This window comes from Idiotropiscis lumnitzeri, chromosome 3 (genome assembly GCF_059441095.1).
Source record: "Idiotropiscis lumnitzeri isolate Australia: NSW breed Sydney's pygmy pipehorse chromosome 3, RoL_Ilum_1.0, whole genome shotgun sequence".
Classification (NCBI taxonomy): Eukaryota; Metazoa; Chordata; class Actinopteri; order Syngnathiformes; family Syngnathidae; genus Idiotropiscis; species Idiotropiscis lumnitzeri.
The window spans coordinates 18036593-18062872 of record NC_142393.1 but is presented as its reverse complement, the minus strand read 5'-3'; the positions used below and the strand labels follow the sequence as shown (position 1 = coordinate 18062872).

Below are 26280 nucleotides of genomic sequence, written 5' to 3'. Positions count from 1 at the left end.
TCAGCGTCTTCCCGGGGTGCGCGCAGAGGAGCGAGAGCTGGAGGAGGACGGAGGGGAGATAGCGAGAGAGACATTAAAAGAGAGAGGGGCTAGACGTTGTGGCTAAAGGCTGTCCGACGAGAAACATGATGATGATGGAGTCGAAGCGGTGGAGAATTGTGGATTTACAAGAAAGGACTGCTCAAATTTGACAGAGGGGGCTTTTTTGAGATTACGCCTCTTCTCGGTCTCCTGCATCCTATCCCCTTTCTCCTCCTCTTCCTTTTATTTTCCCTCCGTCGGCTTCATTTGCACATCTTACGTGGCCATCTAGGCGAGACAGACAGGGGGAGTACCCCACGGATGCATGAAAAGGTAAAAAATAAAAAAAAAAACGGACGAAATTAGACCGTCTACCCATCCATACGTCCTTCCATCCATCCACACTTCTTGGACGCTCGTAATGGACTCCATGAAAACATCTACTCGGGTTATTGAGCACAGAATGCCGCTTTAAAACAAATCTCGTTAAAGACTGTGAAATAAAGAAAATCCCCTCGTTTGCATGGATTTTTGTTGTAAATCATTCATGGTGTAGCCCCAAGGAAAACGAGCAATGTTGAATCACTTGTCGTGGTGAATTATTCATTAGTAGGCTACTATAGGTAGGCTATGATTTTTTTTTCCACGTAGCATTTCACCCCCTTCATACAAGGCCTATTATAGATAAATAGCCACGTCCAGCTTGGCCATTAAGTAGATGGTGAAAAGTGTCTTTTTGTGTGGATTTTCTTTTCTTTTTTTGTAAGGTATACTGGGGCAGAGAACGGAGGCGTAGTGAAAGAGGGGGATTTCTTTCTTTCTTTTTTAAAGAAGAGGAGCAAACATGTTGCCTTCCCAAGAAGCCTCCAAGATCTATCACAGCAATTACAACTACAACTACAACCCGCGGGCCGTTGGTGTGCTGTGGGCCATCTTCACCATCTGCTTCGCCATCGTCAACGTGGTGGTATTCATCCAGCCTTACTGGATCGGCGACAGCGTCAACACGCAGCAGGCCGGCTACTTTGGCCTCTTCCACTACTGTGTGGGCACCGGGCCGTCGCCCAGCCGGGAGCTCACGTGCGTGGGCAGCTTCTCCGACTTCAGCTCCATCCCATCTGGAGCCTTCAAGGCGGCCTCGGTGTTTGTGCTGCTCTCCATGGTGCTCATCATCGGCTGCATCGCCTGCATGGCACTGTTCTTCTTCTGCAACACCTCCACCGTGTACAAGACCTGCGCCTGGATGCAGCTGCTGTGCGGTAAGCGCACACACGCACGCACACACACACGCGCACGGGGAAGACCATCTTTTGTTTGTTGCATCTATTCGTTTTGTCTGCGCGCGCGAGTGTGCGTGTCGGCGTGCGTACGTGTGTGGAGGGGGGGGGGGGTGGGGGGTCACACGTGGAATCTGTGCAGCTGTCTAGCTCGCTTTGATCACGTTTAAATTTAATGATGAAATATGCGTCATTATGTGAATAATGCATCAAGCTTGTTTTTGTGGGTCGAGCCCTCCCGTATCCACATTCTCCAGTCATGGTAGTAACTATAGGAGAGACAGAGAGAGAGCGACAGAGATGGGGGTGGGTGTTGACGGGGCGAGGGAGGAGGTGGGCGGTGGTTTTGGCTTTAATGCTAAATTAGAACAGCTCTAAAGTGCAAAGTGAAATTTGTTCTGGAATCCCCGCCCAAAAAAGGAGTCCAGGCTTTTTGGGATTCCTCTGCTCCATTTCATTCCACATTATTTGGCATGATTTCAAAGCTTGTATAGTTAAGTACGATTTATTTTTTAAAGGAACAATGTATCGATAGTTACATTAATTGCAGTTTTGTTGCATGGTATGTTTTTGTATTAAGTCTTACTTGGCTTGGGGAGGCAATTTTGCATGGTGCAATCAAAAGATACAAACATGACAGACATTAAAACTATAATACTTTACCATAATCCTAAAGCAGGTAGGAATTTTACAGTATTGGTGTATTCATTTCAAAGCCATTTCAAGTATATTATTGAACATAATCTTAATGTAAGCGAGAATTTTCAGATAAGGCGTACTTTTTGGGTTGAATGTACTCTGAAAGTGGAAAAAAAGGTTTAGAGTGGGAAAGAGTGAGTTTCTCAAGTTTCACTGGCAAAATCAGAACTGTACACTATATGTTCCAAAGGGGATTAAAATCCAACAAAGTATATGCTTGCTTTTAAAAAATATTTCCTTCCCGCCCTCAACAAGACAGGGGCAATATTGATTCCTCAAAAGAAATGAGAACACTGTTTTACCATCATTTCACAAAAAGCTAATACTCTAAAAACAGTTGGGTTGAAAAATGAATCGATCCACTGCTGGGATCAATTTGACAAAAAAATTGTAGTTTTGAACAAAACAACCTTAGAAGGTGGGTCAATTTAACCAAATAGTGGATCGTTACATTTTGACCCCAAATTATGTTATTTTTAACCAAAATGTTTTTAGAGAGTACAATTCATTAAAGGAGAAGTCAACCCCCCCAAAATCTTAACAAGAACAAGTTCTATGCAGTCCCACTAGTCGAAAGACGGTTGTCTTGATCTTGCATAAGGGGATGGTAATATTTCCATGTGTTGTCGACTGAAAATGACATCACAGGTGCACAAGGCTCAGCTAATGACCAATTGTGGCTCAGCTTTGGAAAACAGGTGAGCCGGGATTGGTCATTACCAGAGCCCTGACCAACTATGATGTCATTTTCAGTCGACAGATAGTGACAAAATGGCCGTCCCCTGAGATTGCTAAAAACGAGTGCATTCTGTAAGTTTTTATTACACAAATGAAATATTAATCAGAATGCCAAGTTTAGACTTGTGGGGGTGCATAGAAATTTTTTTTGTTAAGACAATATTAAGGTGTATTTTCTCTTTCACAGTATTTTTTTTCTTTGTAATAATCCAAATATGTCACTTTGGAGTAATTATTGTGCATATTTTTATTCACAAACTTCCAAATTTCTTTCCATTTAATGTTGTGTCGTAGCACTAAAGATGTTAGGCGGTTATCTTTAGGGTTGGGGCTTATTTTCTGTACAATTACTGGAAAAGATAATTCACCCGTTTTCAAGTGAGTGAGTTGTACTGTTTAATAAGAAAAACATTTTCCTGGTGAATATGCATTGTGCTCCATAATTATTGGCAGCTCTGGTTGAGGTGTTTCAAAAGGCTTACCAAAAATTATTTTTTTTTATTGAAGAGGCATAGACTTATACTGGGAAATTGTATAGATGGTTCAAAGACACAGAATCAAGCTTCTCTCATGGCCACGTCAGCCCCCCCAGACCTCAACTTCATTGAAAACGTGTGAGTGTGTTAAAAAGGAGAGTGTAGAGGAGAGGACCAAGCTCACTGGAGGATTTAGAGAGACTGTGCAAAGACCCCTCTCCCGGGATTCTCCCACCTTGTGAAACATTTGTAAGAGAAGATTAAGTGCGATTTTGTTGGCAAAAGGGGACAAAGGTTGCGTTTTCCTCTTGTGTTAAAATGTGGTCCAAAAATCTGAATTTATTAGAAGCTGAAGACACATTTTAGCCAGGGTTGCCAATAACAATGAAAGGCAGTGTAAAGGCATCAAACTCATTTTTTATGGTTTAGTGGAACAATGCAGGCTCAACTGCATGAGGTATGTGTGGAAATTTGCTAAACATTGCGTAAGGCTTCTTGTCACTGTTAATGAGGGTTGTTGTTTGAATTTCTCATTTCTGATTCCACAGAATTGAGGCAGTATGGGAATACATTGTTGGGATTATTCACAGCACCAAATAAAGCAGACACAGAGCTCCCCTGTAGCCATTGATATTTCAGTGTGTAAAAAAATGCCGCACCACTACAGTGGTGTACTGTGAAAATGAAAATTACCGCCCTCCATCCATGTCAGCTTGTCCGTGATGCAGTGTGGTGTAAAACAGAGTTTTGGATTCATCCTCCTGTAACTGAGGTTTTATTATTATTATTATTTTTTCTATGAACAGTACTGATATTTTGAGGGATGATTCCAGGTCAATTGGATTACTGTCCTCAGGGCAGGTTATGCTTTCCATCCATGTTGGCATGTTCGGATTACAGTTTGGAGAACAAAGTGTGCATAAAGTGTAAATGCCTCCACGGACACAGGAGTATCGGTGGAACAGGAGGGAAGGCAATGCGTGACATTTACCAGCGGCTGAATGGCAATTCTATTATCATAATGCGAGATGCCATTTAGATTTATGAAGGTGGCTATTGGAGATTGCTAAAGATTGATTGTCTTTACTAGTATGGTCTAAAATTTTAAATCATCAATAACTTTTTGGAAATAGGCCTTCAAGCATGTCTGTTTCAGCTTGGAATTAATTACCCCTATGAAACCAACCAAGACCGTAATAAATCATTTCAACAACTTTTCCGACCATCTACGGTATGTGACCGACGACGTACAACTCAACTGAAATGATTTTTTTTTTTTAAGACTGCAAGTGAAAATTTAAACAACTAAGATAATGTAGTCGCAAAAGTGTGCACACCGTCTTACAACTGAGGGATGTGGTTGTGCTCCGAATGCTAATAGTAATAATAAAATAACATTCAAACATATTATATGTTCACATTCTTGTTAATTGGTAGCAGTGTTGGGATTAATGGCATTTGGGTTACTGACTTCATTAATGAAGTAATCTAATGAATCACTTGCTACAAATTACAACACGGTTGTTGCCTATTAGGGTCTTACCCATTTCAACTGGATTTAAATATTGATGTGTTCTTGACAGTTAATGATTAACAACATCATTGCCCTTCTAATCACGACAAGCAAATAACATGGCCGGGGGGGTTGCGGAGGGTGGGTTGGGGGGTTGTCGTGTGGTCCTTAGTCATAGTTTCATAAATTTGAATCCATATGTGTCCAGAATCTTGCTCACGACATTGATGAAGTCGGGAACGAACCTAAAGTAAAAACAGTGTTCGGAATGGTGGCGAATGAATAAATGTTTGTGTCATAGTGCTGTTTGGATATGATTTGAAATTGAATTAACAAGCCATCAATCTAAGTATGCAAAGGGAGTGGTGGTCGTGAGATGAATTCTGAACCTCAACACTGTTTTTTTGCTTTTTAATTTATCTAAATTTAGCTCAGCAAAACCTTTCTTTTTACTTGGGCTTGGTGCTGTGCATGTGTTGCGTGTTGGTTCTGATTATGTGTGAATTTTGATTTATGGAACCATGAATGGGATGTGGCGCTGAGAAACAATGACTTTCTAGTTACGGAGGGCAGAAAGAGTGAAATTGTGATGGACTTCAATAAAAATGTATTAACAAAAAGCTTGTAGTCATTTGAATGGGCATGCATCTAAAACAGGGTGGATAGACGATCTGAAAGAACGGACTTGGGTAAGCCCGCCATACACGTGTCGCCATAGAGACAAAAACAGTGCATTCAACTTAGGTGGTGTAATGACTGATAAATGTCTGTCAATGTAAGATGGCCGCCGGTGGCTTCACTTCTCCTGACAACGAGTAAGCGGCATTGTTAGTCCATTCATATCCATGCATCTGCATTGTTTTGACTAACAGTGTTCACGCTACATTTGACGTTAATATCATCCCACTTCAAATTTTTGTGGTGCTCGTAGTAATTCAGACATGCCCACAGTTCATTTATTACGCGTGGCAAAAATGTGATGTCATCTTATGTGGATGTCGCCGGGAATATTAAGAGCTCAAAAAGCATAGCCTCATTCCCTCAAAATATTTCTACCTCCTCCCACATTGCTCCTCTGTCAATATATGATAATAAAGAGATGAACCCCTACACACTGGACCATATTTAACTTCCTTAAACAATGCAGAGTGACGTCGTATTTTGTGCGTTACTCAATGTTGTGCTTTGTGCGCATGTGTATCACATCACGGCCGCGTTCCGTTCTCATTAGAACTCGTATTTGTTTTTATAATGTGAACGAGTTCATAAAAAGGGTGGATTCAACAAAAAAAAACAGTTTTGGGCAAAGTTAAAATTGGTGATATTTGTATATTATTTCATTATAATAGTGGTTATTACATTTTTTTGTTTGTTTACCAGGCTTTTAACATAATAGTCATTCAATAGCACAAGGCATTGCATTAGCGGTTCACAGGAGCAGAAATAAAGACATGATTAGAACAAGGACAAAGAACTGACAAGGACTGAAAGAAAGCAGGGAACTAAATGCAAACAACTTGACAAGACAGCAAGGAACACCTCGTAAGACACAAGTGGCGGAGGGAGCTGATTGGAGGACACAAGGGACAAGTACAAGTACAAGTACAGGTGAACAAAATATCCTCCTGAGAGACACACAGAACACAAGGAAAACGAACCACAACTAAAACCCACAAAAGACGGAACATGACAAGCCTGAAGTAATGACGGAATGATGACTGACGTGCTCACTGCTGCATTTACACGCATGCTGCATATGAAATATACACACGTGGACACAATTGTTGGTTCAGGAAAAACTTTAAAAAATCCTGCTAATTTATGAGAATAAAAACAGTCCGATGTTTTTTTTTTTACCTCTCGAATTGTTGTTTTGTGCCGTTTGATCTTTCCCTCATGTCCTCTTATTGCTTGTTGAAATGTTTGGTGGTCTCAAGTTGACATGAATCAAAGCGCATAGGCTGAGCTGCAGGTCTTCTCAATTCAATTATTGGATCGGATTGAGTCTTTTTGTGGCGATATCAATTGAGCAAAACACTAAAATTACGCGCACTTAAACCTGAATCGTGTCGCATTGATTGTTCTGAGGAACCTGATGACGATGCATCCATTATCAGCAGTATTTCCAAGCTCCATAAAATCAGTGAAAATATGATGACTCTGTTGGCGCATATCAATATGGCCACGTTACTAAAATTAATCACAACCCCGGTGAAATGTGCAAAAGTCCTTCTCTGCATTGCAGGAAGCCTAGATGTGCACTTACACTACTTTACAACTTGGTTTTATCGCGCTCTCTCTCTCTCTCTCTCTGTCTCACCCACACTGTCTAAAATCAAGGCTCGAAACAAGCGGTTTTGCATCACTTTTTGCAATGTCAACTGTGTATTTTGCTCTATTTTGCACGGTAACGCAAAACTGCGAATGGCAGGCTTTTATGCGGCGAAAGGCAAGGATACTAAGTGTCACGGGATTACTGAGCAGACGCTAACTTTTTAGATAGTTGTGAATTTTAAAAAAAGAAGTGCTTGTTTTGCCTCCGGCGCTGCTTTCTGAGCGGGAATCCAGAGGCGGGGAGTGCGGCCGTCACTTTGGGTGTCCCTCCTAGCCAACCAGAGAAGTGAGTCAATCTCGTGTGAGCCTGTGCTTGTGCCAAATTGAAGCATATTATCGTGGCACGAGCCGCTAATCACACTTGGGCTATGCATTAGCCGGTGTTCAAAATGACTTGGCCGGGTTAAGTTAATGCATTGATCCTAATAAAATATTTTACAAAATAAAAAAAAAAACTAAAAAAAAACCCAACAAGACTGACTGTTCACAGTGTAAATTAAAATGACATTTTCAAAAGAAATAATTAAATAATACGACGTATATGACGGTTGCAAATGTTTTATCGTCCTTTCAGGGGACGTGCATGATGTGTGGCAGAGGTACATTGACTAATCGGCTTGGCTTACGGCCTAATGCTGTTCACCACCTTGCAGATGATCATTTAATCCTCCACTCTGGCCTGCTGGCTGTAGCAGCTTGTCCCCTGGCACAGGCCACTGACCAACTATGCCACTGCGAATTCATTGATGGCCAATTTGAACTGACAGCGGCCTCAATTTAGGCCAAATAGACCAAGCGCGTAGATGCCGGAGCAGTTAGGGTGCGGATCATGGTGGTGTTGTGAATGCAACTCCACCTCGGAGGGCGAAAGAGAGCTATTCACCCAATGAAAATGCCATTATCAAATTAGCTTTATGACAGCTCAGACGACTGTTCAGCTCTGCACACCCACGCGTTTCCGATGTAGCTTCATGTCAGATTTGTGGATGTGCGATTCTTTAAAATGGAATAATTACTGCAGCGAACGGAGAAAGGAGAGTTCAAGTAAAGGTTAAACTGAAATTGATGATGAAAAATAGAAGCAAGGCCAACTCAGTGGGTCGCAGGCTTCTTGGCCGAGCGAAGTGACAGTGTGTCTTGGCATCTCAAATCTGAAAGTGGGCCAACAGTGGCTCCTTGCTATGCTGAACTGACCAAATTCAAACAAGGGCAATGCACTCGGAGATAAAGTGTACTGCTCCCCACTGGACAAACTGCAAAATCTGAACCTAATTCAATTGGTTTGTTTTGATTTTTTTGTATTGTGATACTGGCCACAACTAGACAAGGACTTGGCCAAACTTTAATGTCCGAAATATAACTAGTCAGGTTCGTGTGCGCATTCTTGCTCATGTCCACTTCAGCCTGTGTGAGAGGATAAGAGATCGGCATGGTATTTTTGATTTTGTGGAGGTGATCACATGAGCTCACGTTTGATGTCAATAAATACAAACTATTGTGCAGAACACTTTTATATTTTCACAAATTGAAGTGGACAAGCGTAGTAATGTGCATTTGCATTTTGGTGGTGATTGGTCGCCGTTTTAGACAACAGAACTGACAAAATATTCCTATGCTTGCCTCCCTGCTGTGACAGACGCTGAGACCAGACAAAAATAACAAGCCGACCTCCAAAAGGGGGCGTGCCAATTTGTCGTAACTCTAATTACATACAAACCCTTAAATCACTGCCAAGTTTTTTGGGGATTGAATTTTAGTACTGATGTTATTTTTCCATGCAAACCTCTTATGCAAGTGTCAATGTTAACTCATTTAATCCCAGAAATTTTCACAAGAGGAAACCCCTCAATTCCAGCTAAGGCTAAGACGTATAAATACGTCTTTGGGAGGCAGGGATTATGTTTTTCAAAATGTTTTATGGATTGAATGAGTTAACAATCAACTGTCGCTTTAATGATCACGATTCCATTATCAATACTGCTTATCTATCCGATTCTTTTATTTTTTATTTTTTACTGGTTGAATGAATGAAGTAGCATAAATGATATATGATATGATGTCATATATGATATAGTGCCGGGGTGGGCAAACCTTTTGATTGGCAGGCCACGATGGGTTCTAAAATTTGACAGAGGGGCCAGACCAGGAGCAGATGGATGGAGTGTTTTGGTAACCTCAACTCATCGGAGAAAAAAAATACATTTAATTTGAAATGAAAGTGAACAAAAGCATTCCAACAATATGCATGTCTTTATAAAACCACAATATATAGAAATTAAAACATTACCAAGGTTTATTCATTTATTTTTTTTCAAGTTCGGCAGGCCGAATTAAAACATTTAATGGGCGCATGTGGCCCCCGGGCCGTGGTTTTCCCACGCCTGATACAGTGCTGTCTGCTCTGGGATATGGACATCATATTATATCCCAATATTTGTAATTTTATATCCCTATACACATATTTGATGGGGAAAAACAAGTAAATGGGTCAAAGATATAACATAACACAAATATCCAGTGGAAAAATACCCCTCTAGAAATCTGCTAATACAACCCATTTGCAAGGCATCTACACCGTTGTTGTGTACTTTGTAATGTAGTGTAATGTACGATATCGTTTACGTCCACGCTCCTCAACCAGTGCTGCAAATTAATGTGTGAAGGTTCCCATTCCGATAGTTACAATTGTTATTTTAAAGAAATAAAGTAGGGGTATTAATACCTTACAGATTGCATCGATTGGAATCACAAAGTCCACTTGGTGACTAAACATCTTTTTCCAGACTCTCACAGGAACATAAATAATGGACACATGTTAAATTTAAGAGTCTAGACCAAGCTTCATGCTTCCTCAAACGAAAAGAACAAGTGCAGGGCAAGATTTCCCAAAAGACCTCGAGTTCTGCGAGGATCTTTGCTGCTCGTGCCCCGACATGAATTTTCATCCACTGAGACAAAATACTCTCAAGTGAAGTTAGCTTGCGTTCATGTTTTTTTTGGTGAGGGAAAATTCACTTTCGTGGGACAAGCAAGATCTCTGTGAGATTGACTGGTTTATTTGGGGAATTTCTTCTGCAAAACACATCCAGTTTTTTTTCTCACATCTATTCCCCTTTCCATTCTATTACTACTGTTGCCTTTCTTCATTTCCTACTCTATTTCTCGTGCCTTCCAGAAGAAATTAGTTCCTAGAGGAGTAGCCCATTAGTCATTGCAACACCCCTTTTTATCCATCAGCTCCATCCCTCCATCTCCTCTTTACGTCCATCCTTGTCTATTGCAATATTAAACAGAACTAAGCAGGACACGAGCCGTGGCACAGGGGACAGGCGGTCTTGGTAGAAATGAAGTGTCAGCTCGTGCTCGGTCAAAGTGTGTCTGCGAGGCGTGCACATGTGTAAATGGTGTTAGATTTGGAGGAAAGTGGATGATGATATTCCTATCTCCATCAAATAAATAAATGATTAGCTTTTAACAGTTTTAAGACAATATGTTGCTGCTTGATTGATGCCCATAAAGGTTGGAGTGGAACAAATCTATATTGCCAAGCTTGCAACAGGCGTAATATTGAAGAGCTGAGCAGCAGTTATGGACTCCACCATTGTTTCTAAATTATTAGTATTATTTTCCACAGCATTTTCAGAAAATTCCAACAGCAAATATTTAAAGAAAAAGAATCCACTAAACTCATGCAGTAGTACGCGACGATCTGGATAAGGATGCAGATGCAGGACTTTTTTTTCCGATTTATTGCCACTACAGTGTCAAATGAACCGGCATTTTTTTTGTCATCCTCCATAAAGCCGGAAGTAGAATGCTGATGAACAAGCTCAAATAGGAGTTTTAGATTTGTTATTTTTGCTAAAACAATACATACAATAGGGGTGTGGTTTAAATCGGTCTATACTATTTTTAATAGCAATGTAATGTTTGTAATTTTGTGTCAATATGCTCATTCATGTGTTTGAAAAAAAATCACAAAACTACTGCACTAATTTCCATAAAACGCTCTAGGAATTTTGGTGTGGATTTTCTTCTTCGGTACTCTCGACTTTTTGACAAACTTTTGACTGGTTTAGCAGTCAACAATCAGTTCTTAACACTATCTGCTTGGATAGAGTGGCACACATTTAACAGGAATTTAGCTGGAATTGAGTATATGACCATGCCGTGCTGTTGTAATTCTTTATATTTTCAAATATTCACACTCGGTTGAGTTTTTCTAGCTGTTGAACAATGATGGAGATATCCACTCGTTCCTGGCATTATAGTTCAGCTGTGTACTGAGATCCATTTTTGTTTAGTTGTGATTATGGATGACGTATATTTCCATATCTATTAGGTGTGTTTTAAATTTACTCAATAAAGTGTCCACGTCCACTTCTTACATTGCATTACGTTTTGGATCAGTTTACATATTCATTAGTGGTTGATTAATGAATGTAAAGACGATGTATGCCGGATTTCTAACTGTACTTGTGTGTTATGTTTATGGACTATTATGGGAGGCTGTTTAAATCTATGACTGTTCACCTTGACTAAATCAGGAAAGAGTCCATTCAAATTTGTGGCAGACAACTTTAGGTTGTATAGTATTTTATTTCATTTTTCATAATTTGGACTTGTAACATTCTACAATTGTACATTTATTAATTTCACGTTTTCTTCACACACTGTATGTTCACACACAAACTGTCTATTACGCTCCAATTGTTTTTGCTGTATAGTGACAAGAAGACCGTTCACCTTTAGCCTAAACAGAAATGGTACACTCCTGGGAGGGAGAAAAAAACCATTTAATTCAGAGCATGTTTACATGAATATTCATATCCATATGTCCCATTATTAGCAAACACACATGCACCAGATTCTCCATGCCCTGTAGTTTGCGCACTGCTCCAATTTCCTTCCATGGTATTAAACTTACATGGTTGCCATTTTAATTAGACGTAAAACAAATTAAATGAAATACACAATGTCATACATTACGTTGAGATGATTCAACTTTTATATAACACTGGCAGTTATTCAGTTCAGTGTCTCATTTGATTCCGAGCCCATCATAATAAATTCTGCCTAATCCTTAGTTTTTAATTTGAATTTAGGGATTTCAGTGTTTCAATGTCCTCCAACATCTGTGACAAGTTATGGTAAATGAATTCAAAATTGATGAAATGGAGTGCCATTCATAAATAGATTATTCATCCAAAAAATTCAGGGTCACTTAATGGCCTGATAATCAAGTCTGAAAGGTATACTTCCAAATACAGAACATACATATGCATGTACGGCATATGGAATTTCTACCTCAAGTCTTTCCAACACCTTTGGAATAAGCGGACACTACATGTGTTAAGGTCATGTCAAACTGCTTTGAAGATCCCTCTGCTTACTCACCGTAACCTCCGGTGGATATTCTTCTTTTAACATCCTATCTCGAGGCGTGTTTGTCTTTTGGAAAGCGGAACATTCTTTTGATGCTAGTTGAAATGACGGTTGCACGACGCCATTTCAGTTCTCAAGTTTGGTGCAACTTTAGAATCTCAAAGGCCATCAATGATAGACGTCCTACATAGAGGCAAACTGGAAAGAAAAGAAAACAGATACAGTCATGGCAAACAAAATGTATTAATGAAGAAATTACTGTTGAACACGCCAGAGGTGCAGTACTGGAGGGTCAAGACCTGAAAAACAATTATTTATTTATTTATTTATTTATTTATTATTGAGACTATGCAACTTTCCGACAAATTGACTCAGTTCACCGCAGCAGGAGCATGATTTTGGTAGGCTGGCACCCGAACATCTGGCTTAAAAATGAACGCAAATTAATTTTCATTCCAGGCAAGTCTAATTTTACCGTGTTTGAGAATTTGGCAGGCCGGGTTTTGTGGCAAGTGGTAGTTTATTGTCCTTATAGACAGCAAAGCACACCCACAGTAGCCAATATGCATGTGTACGTGCATGCGTGTGCATGTATGCGTGTGCATAAATAATGTGTGTGTGTGCACATTTGTGTGTGTCTGACTTGAACAGCCAATGCTCATGTACTGTATATAGACGAATATGCCCACAGTTCAATACATTCCGCAGTGGTTGAGTTAAATATAGAAGTACAAAGAGACAGAGAGCGAGAAAGAGATTCCTTGGGGGGGGATAGCCCCCCCCCCCCCCCCCCCCCCCCCCCCCCCCCCCCCCCCCCCCCCCCCCCCCCCCCCCCCCCCCCACACACACACACACACACCCCAACCCTTCCCTTTTTCTTTTCTGGATGGATTTTCCCAACCAAACATAGATGTTTTAATAATCAGGCACTTATTAAATAATTCTGAAGTCACCACGGTGGTTCTAAAAATAGCCTGACATATGAATAATGGATTATTTTGACCCTTCTCTGCATTATCTGTCAGTGTACTTGTGCGTGTGTGATACTTTATCATACTGTAGCGCGGAAAACATATTGGATGTTAATGTGCTAAAAGAAGCATATCAAAGGATATAAATATCTTCCCTTAACTGTGTATTTTCATTCATTTATTCTGTAAGCACTCATTAACAAGATTTTGCATAAAATTAGTTAATGGGCTGCAATTGCTGAGCAACAATGTTTATCATGATTTTAAAAGCATGTTTTTGGTGCATGCCGTTGTAGAAAAGAGAACCACGTCACGGTTGCCAGCAATTGGCAACCAGTGGCAACCTCCAGGATTGTTCAATATCACTGCACTGTTGGACCAGCCGGTATATTCATTATGTTTTTTTTCTTTTTAGCTTTGATGCTGAACACTTCACTCTCAGTTGTTTTTGTTCATCCATAAATGCTTTGTCAACCAGTTGGAACAGAAAAACATGAGAAAAATTCCCACCTTGAAGTATGACTTGGTCCAGTCCAAGTTAAGAGCAGAATGTCGACTCTTTTAAATATTTTTGCTCTACAATAATGCCTCTAAATGCTCTGTGCCAAACCTAATTACTAATTAGATGTGTTTCGACAGGAAAGAATTCACTCATCCCTCGCTTTGTCACAAAAGAGCAAAGCAAAATGATGCCTGGCCTGTGCATTATGCTTCTGTACCACTACCAACCCTCTTTCCAGATTTGTGCGATGTTCCAACAACATCTGCAGCAAGTGAAGAACCTGAGCAAGAGAAAGAAAAAATGACAAAAGAGAGAAAGCACAAAATGGAATAGGGAAACGGGAGAAAACTGAATTAGACTTGAGAGTGACTGGGGCTCACGTATCGGCTCCATAAACAGTGAAGGAAAATAATGAAAAGGAGACACTTCGCAAACGTATATAGTCTTTAATCTGGATTTAAAATCATTAACACTTGAGGGCGACTTAACTTCCGTTGGTCATTTGTGTGCAGCTGCAGCGAAATAGCTAAATGCTGCTAAATGTTAGTGCTATATCCGTACGACGCTCTATCTATGGCTTCACACAAGTGCCACTCACTCTTAAAAGATGCATTTTTACAGCTGTCCGTTTGTCAGACGAGCCCTGGAGCAACGGGGCCTAAATACTGTAGCGATACCACTCAAAGAATGAAGCTAGAAAATGTCACTACCATTATCAATAAATAAACACACAAATAAAAAAAAAATTGCCAACGGTGTCTTTGTGCAAGAATTACTCATTTGCAATCAGGATGTGGAGGAGTGAAATTATCTTTGTTTGGAGGGAGGATGGACATAGATTTAGTTTCTTTAAGTGAGAGTCATTGCGTCTGTGCAACACTGGGAATAATGCAACACACTCAGTGCTTGGTGACCGCTAATTTTCCTTGTCCTCCATGTTGTTCTTCCATGTTAAATCATTGACGGTCTAGTGCTATGGTATGATATTTACATGGAGTAGGTGAAGCTGCCATCTGCTCTGGGAACCTTTCCGAACTGTACCACGGTAAGTTGAACTAGTTGGTGGACACATGGCTTTGCAATAAATTAGCGGCAAGTCCTTCATGCGGCGAATCGGTCAGTGAACCCTGGAGGCAGTCAGATTGTGTAAAGTGCCTCCCTCAGCATATAGCATGCACAAACACACACACACACACACACACACACACACACACCCACGGGCGAGCGACAGGCTTGTTCCCAACTCCAATAAAAGCCAGTGTATCAGTGAGGAGGCCATCCATTAGACGAATGGAGGACAGCAGGCCAAGGTCTAGACGCAGTCGCAAAGAGAGGGCAGAGTCCAGACAGCTTTATTACATTACTGCCTGGACATGCTGATATCTTTATGTTCACGTATTTGCAGCTTTACACTCGGATGCTGCAATGATGGGAACTCCACCGGCCACAAGAGGCCTCAGTTCAATTTGAAATGAAGGCTAATTAACTTGAAAATGTTAAATACTTCTTTATATGACTGAACAGTCTCAAGTACCTCACCTTTCAGATGAGGTCAGCTTGGTTTTGATAGTTTCTTGTCTGGTTTCCTACTAAAATTCTTACATTAATGACCCCTAAGAAGACATTTGGCCTCTGTTACAGAACACAGAGAAATTGCACTGTCAAAATGACTGATCCTCGGGCTCCACCAATTCCTGGAGTCTGACACAAAAGTGTCTTTAGGTTCCTTTAAAGTGGGCATTGTAGCTTTGGCACAATTTGTCATGGACCTCTGAGGGGTGGTCCCCTCGACCCCAAACCATAATAGTCTGGATTTTCAAGTATAACATGTCATTCCAGCCACAACAATATTGTTGCACAAACACTCTGGAATGGATAAAATCGTTTTGGGTTGTGGATGTCTATTGGCCTTTAAACAACACGCAACTGCTTCCCAAACAAAGATTCTTGTTGCTCTTCTAAAGTTAGTCTTTCGGTGATTGATGGGTAATTTGAAAGAATTACATCCATATCTCACCAGACTATTGCTCAGGAGAAACATTGTAGCACTCCGAGTTACTCCCCCACCCCAAAAAAAAAGAAAGAAAGAAAGAATGTGCACACACACACTTAAATTTAGTATGCTGGAAATATTTTTAGATCTCTTATATAATCACTTTGGGCTGTTTAACCAGAATTAGAATGCCAAGTGGAAAAGAAAGTCTGTCAAAATTCTTACATAATAGCTCTAGAAATATCTCTTTTGTGCTATAAATAGATTGGTGTGCAGCATATTTAACTAGTTGGATCACAACTCTGCCTTAGTAATGTTTTTTTTTCCTCTTTCTTTTTTTTCTAATGCTCTCATTAGTGGGCTCGTCTTTGAAGCCCTGTTCCAAACAGCTGACAGCTTGTGAAAAGATTGGAGGTGATGAAGATGAAAAAAGACACGACAGTGTATTGCCGAAGAGGGCATCCAGCTCGCCCCGATTTTCCTACCACTTGCTGTTCGATCCCCACGCTTGACAACTTTGATGTCTCTAGGCTGTGAGTTCAGAAAGCAGCGTCTTGAGAGATTGGAAGGGGAGGAAGCGGGGAAACCCCCACCCGCTTCAAAGGGCTTTTCTCTCATTTTATTTTTAGCTCACTGGTGCCCACTTTTAAACAGTGGAGTTGGAAATAGAGGACAGGGTTGTCATGTCGCTCTTTCTCAATTGTTAAATTATGAACTATACAAGCACTGCTTGCTGCTAGGGTTTGGTGTCATGCTCAGAAGCACTTCGGCGGTGCATTAGTCCTTTTGTTTGAATTTCAGCTGTTCGGGTCTCATTTTAGCTACTCACTAATAAGTACACAACTTTGTTGCTACGGTCTGTTCGTGTTTGCTCTAGGTTAGCGTAGGTAAATGGATTTTAGACTGATTGGTTACTTATTAACCTGATCAGTCATTTCCTATTGTGTGGTATTTAACTAATCATTTATTATGATTATGATTATGATTATTAATAATAATCATAATCATAATAATGATAATAATACTCCACTTTTTTTTTGCTACAGTGGCAAGGGAAGTGTCGACTCTATAATTGTGCTCATTATAATTTTTTGTTTCAATTTGAATTCTGAGTTATAGTGGCAGCCAGTCCAGTGTGCATCGCCTCTGGCCCAAAGTCAGCTAGGATAGGCACTACCTCACTCGTGTGCCTAATGAGGACAAAGCTATAGAAAATAAATGGGAGGAAGAAACTCGGCATCCTTATCCTATAATGATTATCTTTATGAAATAACCCAAACGTTTTCTTTGTTTCTTCGATTATTGGCTAAAGACACCAAACAGATGGCTCAAGTTACAAAAATAATAAACTTTGTCTTTTAACTGACTATAACTGTAGTGCATGTGCAATATCCATAGTCGGCTACAGTTATTTATGCACATTTTTGGAAGACAAGGGAAAACAAATTAGAACCAAATATGCGAAAAACGCTGAATACAAAATACCAAAGTCTGTTCGAAAAAAAAGTTGTTTTTTAATTTTCCCAAAATATTTAAAACATGAGTTTGTGAATTATGCAATTCGGTGGACGATATAAGAACACACAATTTAACTTTGCAATACACAAACGCACCTGTGTGTGTTTGTTACGGTATGAGCACGTGTGTGTATTTAGCAGCAGATGCACCAAGCTGGTTGTTTTGCAGCAGAAGCAGGAGGCAAACAAAGAGAAGCGGTTGGTAAATGAGCTGCCCTGAGGGTAAATGAATACGCTCAGTCCCTCCAGATTCTTCAACTACATGCTCGCACTCCCCAAAAACTCCAAGGGACTTTGGAGCATTTTCATATAGCACACGTTCATCAAAAAGCCATAAAACATGTTACCTGATGCTCATTACTCTGTAAATGATTTTTCTCATTCTCATCTTTGTTTCTATCTCGCACGGAGGTCATAAAGAGAAGCTAATAATGTGCTGATTTCCCAGGATGACGGCTCGAGTTGGTCCTCTTTTCTCTCATTACTTACTGTAATACCGTCATTATATCCCTTCTCATTACATTCCCTCATTACGCCTGCAATGATTTTGAGTGGGGAGCAGTCACACTTTGAGTGTATCCTTGCTCGAGATGTGCTCTGACTAATCTCGTATTCTCCCTCATCTGTTGCCACGAGTGCACCGCCCACCATTGACTTGTGATGGATGGTGGAGGTGATGAAGCAGGGGGCCTTCATAGGGAATCGTTAATGTTACAAGACTCCACCACATACCTGATGGACTTCATTTTTTTTTTACACTTGTTTCCAAAACTTTCAAGCCTATAAAAGCCCCTAAAATACAGTGAAATCTCTAAAGTCGAACACTGCCAAAGTTTTGCAGTTCAAAATTGGAAGAAAAACACATATGACTTCATTCCAAGGATTAACTTATGTTTTGCTTATCCTCCTTTCAATTTTACGACAGTTGTGTGACATTGTTTTTTTGTTATTGTACTGCACCACACAGAAATGCCCTGCAGCCTATTTTATCCGCAAGTTGGGTGACCACAAGTGTAGAAGCAAAGCAGGTAGGACAGACTGAATACGTTATAAGGGGGATGAAACATAAAAAAACAGCAGTTGGAATCGCTTATGAGCAAACTGCATGACCTGCAGAAGTATCAAGCTGGCACTGAGCAAAATAACGTCCACCACCAAGAAGCCTCTAAATTGTTGCAAAACACGCATACAGAGATTTTTTAAATTTTAATGTACATCACCTCAAATGCTCTCAAATATGCATGAACAGGCAATTGCAGGTATAATTTACTAAACAAATTTCAAATTCGTCCTCTGCTGCATTTAAAGATACTCCCTCTGTTTGAATGAATTCTGTTATTGTTGTTATTGAATATTGGGTTCCCCTTAAAATTGTTCAGTAACGTGTAATTTACCACTCAGCTATTCGGGTAAATAAAAATGGAGAGTTTAGCAAGCTCTTGGATTAAACTGCTCTGTGATGATTTCATAAAGAGGACATAACCCATATATTTCATAATATTAATACAGTCCTTCATAATTCAATTAGTTCCCAAATGTTTGTTCAATATCTAAAATCTAACTTGTTTCAAGCTTTAGGGAATCAATGCACTAGAGATAATAGTTAAATAATACAATAACTCTTACTCTCACACTTTTATACCAAAGTTTTAACAGCTTGCGCTATGAAATTGAGAATAATACATTTATTTACGAGCAAATGTGAACATATTCATAACCTTTTAAGTAACACAAACTTGTGAAATATGAATATTTCTTCTCGAGAAGACATGAAAAATTTGATAATTCAAGTGTTTGTTATGTCATTTTTCTTTCTCTGTTCTGGTCTTGAATGAAAGTCTGTTCCCGTAAGTACTGTGTGTTCCTCCGTAGTGCCACTATGGTTCCGCAGCCATCCTATAATCACTACTTCCGTCAGCAGGTGGTGCTCTCGCTGCCGCTCAGTCTAAATGCCATAGTCTGGCTTTATAATATTCACCAAGTAAGATTTGTGGATATTAAGTCTCCCGGACATTGAGTGACATGTAATAATCACTATCTGGGCCAAATCTGACTGAGTCTTTTATGAGTAGCGCTGGTGATGTTAGCTGTGAAAAAGACGTGCCGTAGCCAGAATGAAGATCGAGTGTGACGGCTGCCATGTATGTTCACCATCTCCCACTGGAGCCCACTGCTTCACTTACAAAGCCTCAGGCAGGCGCAGGCTGAATGCTATTCAAACAGAGCTGGTGAGCGTGGGACGTGGTCCAATCAGCTCCCCCGGTGATGCTCACTTTGATGAATGAGCATAGGTGCAAAGTATGGATTACCATTTCAGTTCTACTCTTTGAATTTCATGGATGGATTTGGCCGGGTGCGGGAGGCCCTTGTTTGTGGTTGTGGATGGAAGTGCAAGCAGCTTTGTGTATTCTGAATTGTGCATGGGATGGATAAGTGAGTGTTTGTTTGTCTTGTGCCCTGCAATTGGCCAGCGACCAGTCCAGGGTGGAGCACGCCTCTCGCAAGCTGGGAGAGGCTCGAGCTCACCCGGGACCCAAATGAGGATTAGTGGTTTAGAAAAGGAACGGATGGATAATTCTTTTTTAAGATCATTGTCAGCGAAGTCAAAATAGTTTTCCTCCCATATATTGATGAATTAATACCGATCACTGTTCCGTGATATCATTGTGACTGTTGGAAAAATATTGTGAAAATCGTATTAAGGGCTACTCTGCAATCCCCTGACATAAAAAGTACTGGTTTGTGCACCAGATACTGAGGTGGGCAATAGCGCTGCATCAGATAGGGAGGGAGAGAACCAAATTCATTCTTAACTTTTTGAACAAATTATTTTTCATTCATCCAAAGCATCTTGCGATAAGAGGATCTAAGGGTTCAAATCCTGCCTCTGATTGATTGATTAATGGATTCAAGGGTGTGTTTGACTACTTTGGTCCATATGGCCGACTGTCAGGCAGCACCAAAGTTACAGCAAGCACTTAGAAAAGAAAGCTGACTGGGTTGTTGTTGTTTGCCCGCCGTAATCACATTCCAATGCATGAATATTGCACCTCAGCAGCATTTAGGCTTACGAGCACAGAAATGTTGTGAGCATTAGAAGCAGAGTGTTTCTTGCAGCCCATTGAGCAGCGGTGAGTGAGGTATCACGCTAAAGCGCTGCAGCTAAGACGTAAAAGGGTACCAAGGCCAAGTTAACCTGAATCAGTCAGTTATCTTTTTATGTTTTTCCTCTGAGTACATCCATTCATCCGTATTCGATGCCGCTTTTCCTGCTCAGAGTCACGGCAGCTGCAGAACTCTTAGATACGGGCGACTGAAATCATCGTGGTGTATCGTCATGTAACGTACTCACAATAGGTACTTAAAGAGAGAGATAAACTAATGCTTAGGCTCTGGAAAAAAATTAAATGCATTTAAGAACAAAAGTTATAATTGCATTTTATTGTCTATATGAAGTAGAATATCCTTTCGGTATAGATGCCCACTTTCATGAATCTTGTGCTTATACTAAGAAAATAAATCATGTATCCTTTCACATGCCTAGCTTTGATATGATAAAAAATGAAAAAAATGCAGCTTTAATTTTCTTATTACAGTCAGTAGCTTGTGTTTTTAGGCTCGCACATTGCACACATTTGCCCTGGGACATTATTGCAGCCAACAAAACCGAAGAGTTCTCTTAAATAATGACTATGACAAGGAATTATCTCGCTTCTCCGAATTTGTTGCCACTGTTGGCAATGCTCGCATGGAATTAATTTATCTTCCGGTCAGATTTAAAAATTACAATTATTTTGTTGCGGTCATTTCCCACCTGTGTTACCCCTTCCCATGTCTTTACCTGCTCTAATTCCGCCTTCTCCTTCTCCATGTCTTCATGCAGGAGTATGTCTAGTCCTGGGTTGCATGATCTTTCCTGACGGGTGGGATGCCGAGGTCATCCGGGACATGTGCGGGGAGCATACGGGGAAATACTCCCTGGGCGACTGCTCTCTACGCTGGGCCTACATGTTGGCCATCATGGGCATCCTCAACGCCCTGGTCCTCTCCTTAATGGCCTTCGTCCTGGGCAACCGGCAAAACGATTTCTACCTGGACGACCTGCAGACTGACAACAAAGGTGAAGACAAGTGTTCTTTGCATTAACACACCGTAGAATATATTCCCAAACATTGAGTTTAATAGAGGTCTTTTTTTCACTATTCATGAAAGGACAAATGCATTTGCTTTGATTTACATTTAGAAAGGATTACTACAAAAACAATTTCCATGAAACTTGGTGAAGGCGTGAAGGTGAAGAGAGTATTCAAATTTAGGACAAATCCTGAGAAAAATCATAAATAAGATGGCCCTGTATTACAATAACAGTTGATCCTTTTTCTTCTGTAAAAATTAAAACAACTCAGTATATTCTACAGTCACCTAAATAGGGACCGGCATTAAGCCTTAATGGGTGATGGCCCTTAGAACAATACTAAAACAAAATACTAAATAAAATTCATAATTATATATGTTGTGGCTGAAGTTGAGAAGCGTATACAGTCTCTCTGGCAGAATGAACAACTATGTAGCATCAGTGAGCAATCAAGGCAAAAAAAAATCCACACTCTCCAACCCTCTGTGTATAGAAAGTGCCATTTAAAAAAATCTGTATTGAAATGTTACATGTAATATATATGTAGGCCTACCTGTGGAATACCGCGTCGGTGAATGGGGGCAATCGAATGCGCACATTGGGGTAAAAAGAATGTGTTTATATGATCACTTTTATTTATGAAATTTGTACCGGCGTATCCATGAACTTTGGGTGGTCACCGCAGTCATGTGGTGGCCCCGGGCCATCGGGGCATAGTTAACGTCGGACCCTGCTAAACAAGTGATTGATTTAAAACATGAATATGAGAGTAACTACATGTCCCAGGCAAACAAAAATTGATTTGGTGGAAACAAAAAAAGTATTAAAATTCCCCTCACACATTCAAACGCACGATGACTTTAATAACCATTTTGACAAAACCACAGATTTAATTTCACTTGAATTTTAGTTGAATAGAGCACACGTGGAAGCTAGTTAATCGTGATTTTCTGTCCTCAGCCTGAAATAGCAAAAAGTAATGTCGTTTTTCCACATCTTGGTAACATTTACTTTAGATGGGCTCAGTTATGAATAAAAAATAGACTGCAATTTCGGGTGGGTTCAACCCCGTGTTTGGATGACCACATTAGCTGTTCCACTCTATTTGAAAAGTGTTGTTTTGACTTGAGTATGATCAGATTTCGAATGAAAATGCCTTTACGCATCATTCAAATCAAAACAAATGAGATGCAAACGAAAGAAACACAGGCTAGTGTAGCATTTCCCGTGGGTTTTCAAATTGGAAACAATGACGAGAGTTCACCCATTTTTCCATTTTAGTTTCAGTGCATCATTCAAAAGCTGGAGAGGCTCCCTCGGTGCAACTCTGACAGTTTGCACAAAGTTGCATCAGGACGCTTGAATCCTTCTTGTTAAGCCGTGTGAAAGCAGACTATTGGAGGAATGGAATGAAAGAAGGAATCAGGGACGGAAGAGAGCAGAAGATGCTGTCGCATAGGACACCCAAAAAAAAAGAAAGCGTTAATCAGCTGCAGAAGAAACAAATAGAGTGACACCATGACATAATAGTGACAGGAATAGAGCGACAGTTGGAGATATAGCGATAGATACGGATCAAGATGGAGTAAAGCAAAAAAGGATGCAGAAGCTGAGACTTGGAGATAAAGAGGGAGAATTATGATATAAGATGTCTCACTTCTCCGATGGATCTCTGATGGTTTCCATGGTAACTGGAGCTATTCCAGCATGTGGGCGTGTCTTTCTGTTTTTATCTGATTAACCCACACTGACTGTTTTTTTTTTCTGTTTTTTTTTTTTTACACACCGAATGGATCTATTGCTTCATCAGCTGTGCGAACTTCCTTTTCCTTTCCTCCATTTTTTACATTCATAGAAATTGAAATTGCCCTCTGGCTTAGCAGCAGTCAATGAGGAAAATGGAACTAGATTCATATTAATAGAAAAACAGCACTGAAAGGGAATCATTTGAAGAGGAAATGAAATTGAAAGAAATACATATAAGCCGCCACATGCAGCCAACGAATGTCTTCATTCAGCCGTAAACAATGACTTAGATGCTTAACTCAGACTTACATAAGCATATTAATGTTTTGCACAAATATGCACTTTCTTTCACTTTTTTTTATTGCCTACATGCCAACACTACTCTCCTGTTTGTGTTTTTTTTTTTCAGATTTTGCTGTGTCCAGGGTAAGTAAGGAATTTTGCTTTGTCAGTTGCACGTGCAGTTTACACATGCACACACACACGCGCGCACACAAAATATGTATGACAGTGTAAGTATAGGCAACAAAATTATATTATGTGAAATATGGATATAGAACGTGAACGCACTCCTGTAAAAAAAAAAAAAAATGAGACCATGATGAATAAATTAGAATGATATAAACAGGTGGTTTAACAGGGGTGTGTTTACTTTCTGTAACTACTGCATGCAACGTTAAAATCATTTCACATTGGTCAAATTCAAACCGATGCAGAGAGATCAAGATGCAAACAAAACATACATGTACACAAAAGTATTTTTAGCGAAAATTTGATAAAATGCATTTATCAAAAAAAAAAAGATTGTTCTTGTTTTCAGCCTAATTAGAGTGCATTGATACAAAATCGTGAAAAAAAGACTTTCTCCTGAGAGCAGGTGTTCGTGTGATACGGCAATTTGTCATTTCCTCTCTGTGCATAATGCCAAATACCGTGGTTATGCGTGTGTTACTGGGGGGACTTACTGAAGGGCGTTTAATACAGGTATTTCCCTGGCTCCAAAATAATGAATCGTCTGAATGCCAAAGAGTTTAATTTCATGGCAAATTAAGCAGATAAAAGGACTCAAGCAAGTTGTGAATTTGTCTTTGGTAGCTATTCACGAGAATGCTCAGTAGGCGGTCCCAAGAGGAGCCAATGCAGGGACACCACACAAAAAATGTTGAATAGAATTCCTTACGGTCGCCAAATTCACCATCTGCTACATTCTTTTAAAAGGATTCAATGCACGAGCCAGCTCAAGTTACATTCACACAATGTCCCGGCAGCTGCTACCGGCCACCGTGGACAAACAGGATGGTTGGAAGACAACGTGGGGAGACATGACATGCCGTGATTGGTGTGGATGCCGTGTGAGAACTTTAAATTGTCAAAGCATTTGACATGACAGCCCGGAAATGGTCTGGTCCCCCATACTCATTAAAATTACATTTAACAGGGAGAAAGAAACACAAGACAAATCTGATTACACACATTTATCTAGCAGAAGACATAACCCCATGCCAGGCCAGGCCACGGCAGCTTTATTTGACCCTGCCTGTGCCACAAACACGCGAGTCGAGAGTAAACTACATTTGTTGCTCTGATTTGAATCAGAGGTGCCTGACATCTAAAATGTGGAACTGTATTAGACCAAGAGACTATTTAAAGAGTTCAGTCATTCATTGGTGATTTTGTTGTTGTTTTGCTTTCAGATTGAGGTCCGGGATAGAAGAGAGCCAAGGTACGGGGTGCAACGTCTTCACTGAGGACGACGATTGCACTGGGCATCTTCTCTTCTTCTTCTAGTCTTCTCTGTTTCTCTTCTTCTTCCTCTACTCGCTTTCTCTTCTTCTTTCCAACGATCAGGATATCACCCAATGTCAATACAGACACCAAGTGTACAGGATTATGTAAGATAAAACAACAACAAAAAAAAATCATCAACAACAAAGTCATTGGGATAAACTATATTTTGGGAAAAAAGAAAAGTACCTGTACAGTGGATTGAACACTTGACTTTCTCAACAAATACATTTGAAGTCTTGATTTATGTCCGAAACTTTTAACATGAGTAACCATCTTGTCTGTTTTTGATTTATTTGAGTCCATAATTTTGCAACTTCCTCACTGTGTGTTTTTGTATGCATCTTCATAGGCGACGAATGAGAGTCCCTGTTCAACAGTTGGATTTAAACTGGCAATATGGTGGCGCGGAATCAAACATCATGAGCAGCTGGCTCGTTATCTAATGTGATAGACATTTTAAGGAGTGCCCCAAAGCAGCTTTACGAACATCTCTGGGAGATTCTCAGCTGTACATACCAAACAGTGTAAATAACATGAATTATTTTTTTTCTCATCATATATATATATATATATATATATATATATATATATATATATATATATATATATATATATATATATATATATATATATATATATATATATATATATATATATATATATATATATATATACTTTCAAAATGACATGGTGTTTATATGCCGCCCAAGTGTAGTTTTTTTTGTTTGTTTGTTTTGTTTTTTAAAGCTCAATTCTTACAGCAGACGTTGCCATCAAGAGAACAGTATAATTGGGATTTATAATTCCATAACATTTTGATCTCTTTTTGTTTACATCTCCACTCAGTAGGAAGATTAAAACACTCACGGGATAAGCGACTGCGCCCGCAGTCGTCCCAGGTAACATTGATCAAGGCCTGAGGCTGCTCGAGTCAGCACAACAGAAACGTATTGCACCCAATCGTAGATTTCAGGCTACTTCTTTTGTTAATACGTATCCTTATTAAGATTTTGATCAATGGTTTATAAAATGGTTATTGACTAGGTAGTTGATAGGTACTTAACTGTTTTAAGTCATCAGTTAAATGGGAGGACATCTTTGTAAAGCCTCTTTGCTTGTAGTAAATGGTAGTTGAAAACAATGTCAAGACTTTATAAAACATTTCAAAATAAAGCTCCACATTTG

At 39.9% G+C, this 26280-nt stretch overlaps 1 protein-coding gene across 1 annotated transcript; it reads left to right on the top strand.

Annotated features, from left to right (window-relative positions):
* Positions 1–25255, top strand: lhfpl4a (LHFPL tetraspan subfamily member 4a). Its single transcript, XM_088292064.1, has 5 exons — positions 1–354; positions 789–1280; positions 21310–21546; positions 23717–23733; positions 25002–25255. The coding sequence occupies exons 2-5, from the start codon at positions 866–868 to the stop codon at positions 25053–25055; spliced, it is 723 nt and encodes a 240-aa protein (XP_088148190.1). The 5' UTR covers positions 1–354; positions 789–865; the 3' UTR covers positions 25056–25255.
* Positions 25256–26280: the final 1025 nt, after the last annotated feature.

Coding starts and splice junctions, on each gene's coding strand:
- lhfpl4a (XM_088292064.1), top strand. CDS start 866: ATGTTGCCTTCCCAAGAAGCCTCCAAGATCTATCACAGCAATTACAAC. Junction 1,281..21,309: donor CTGGATGCAGCTGCTGTGCG/GTAAGCGCACAC, acceptor GTCTTCATGCAG/GAGTATGTCTAGTCCTGGGT.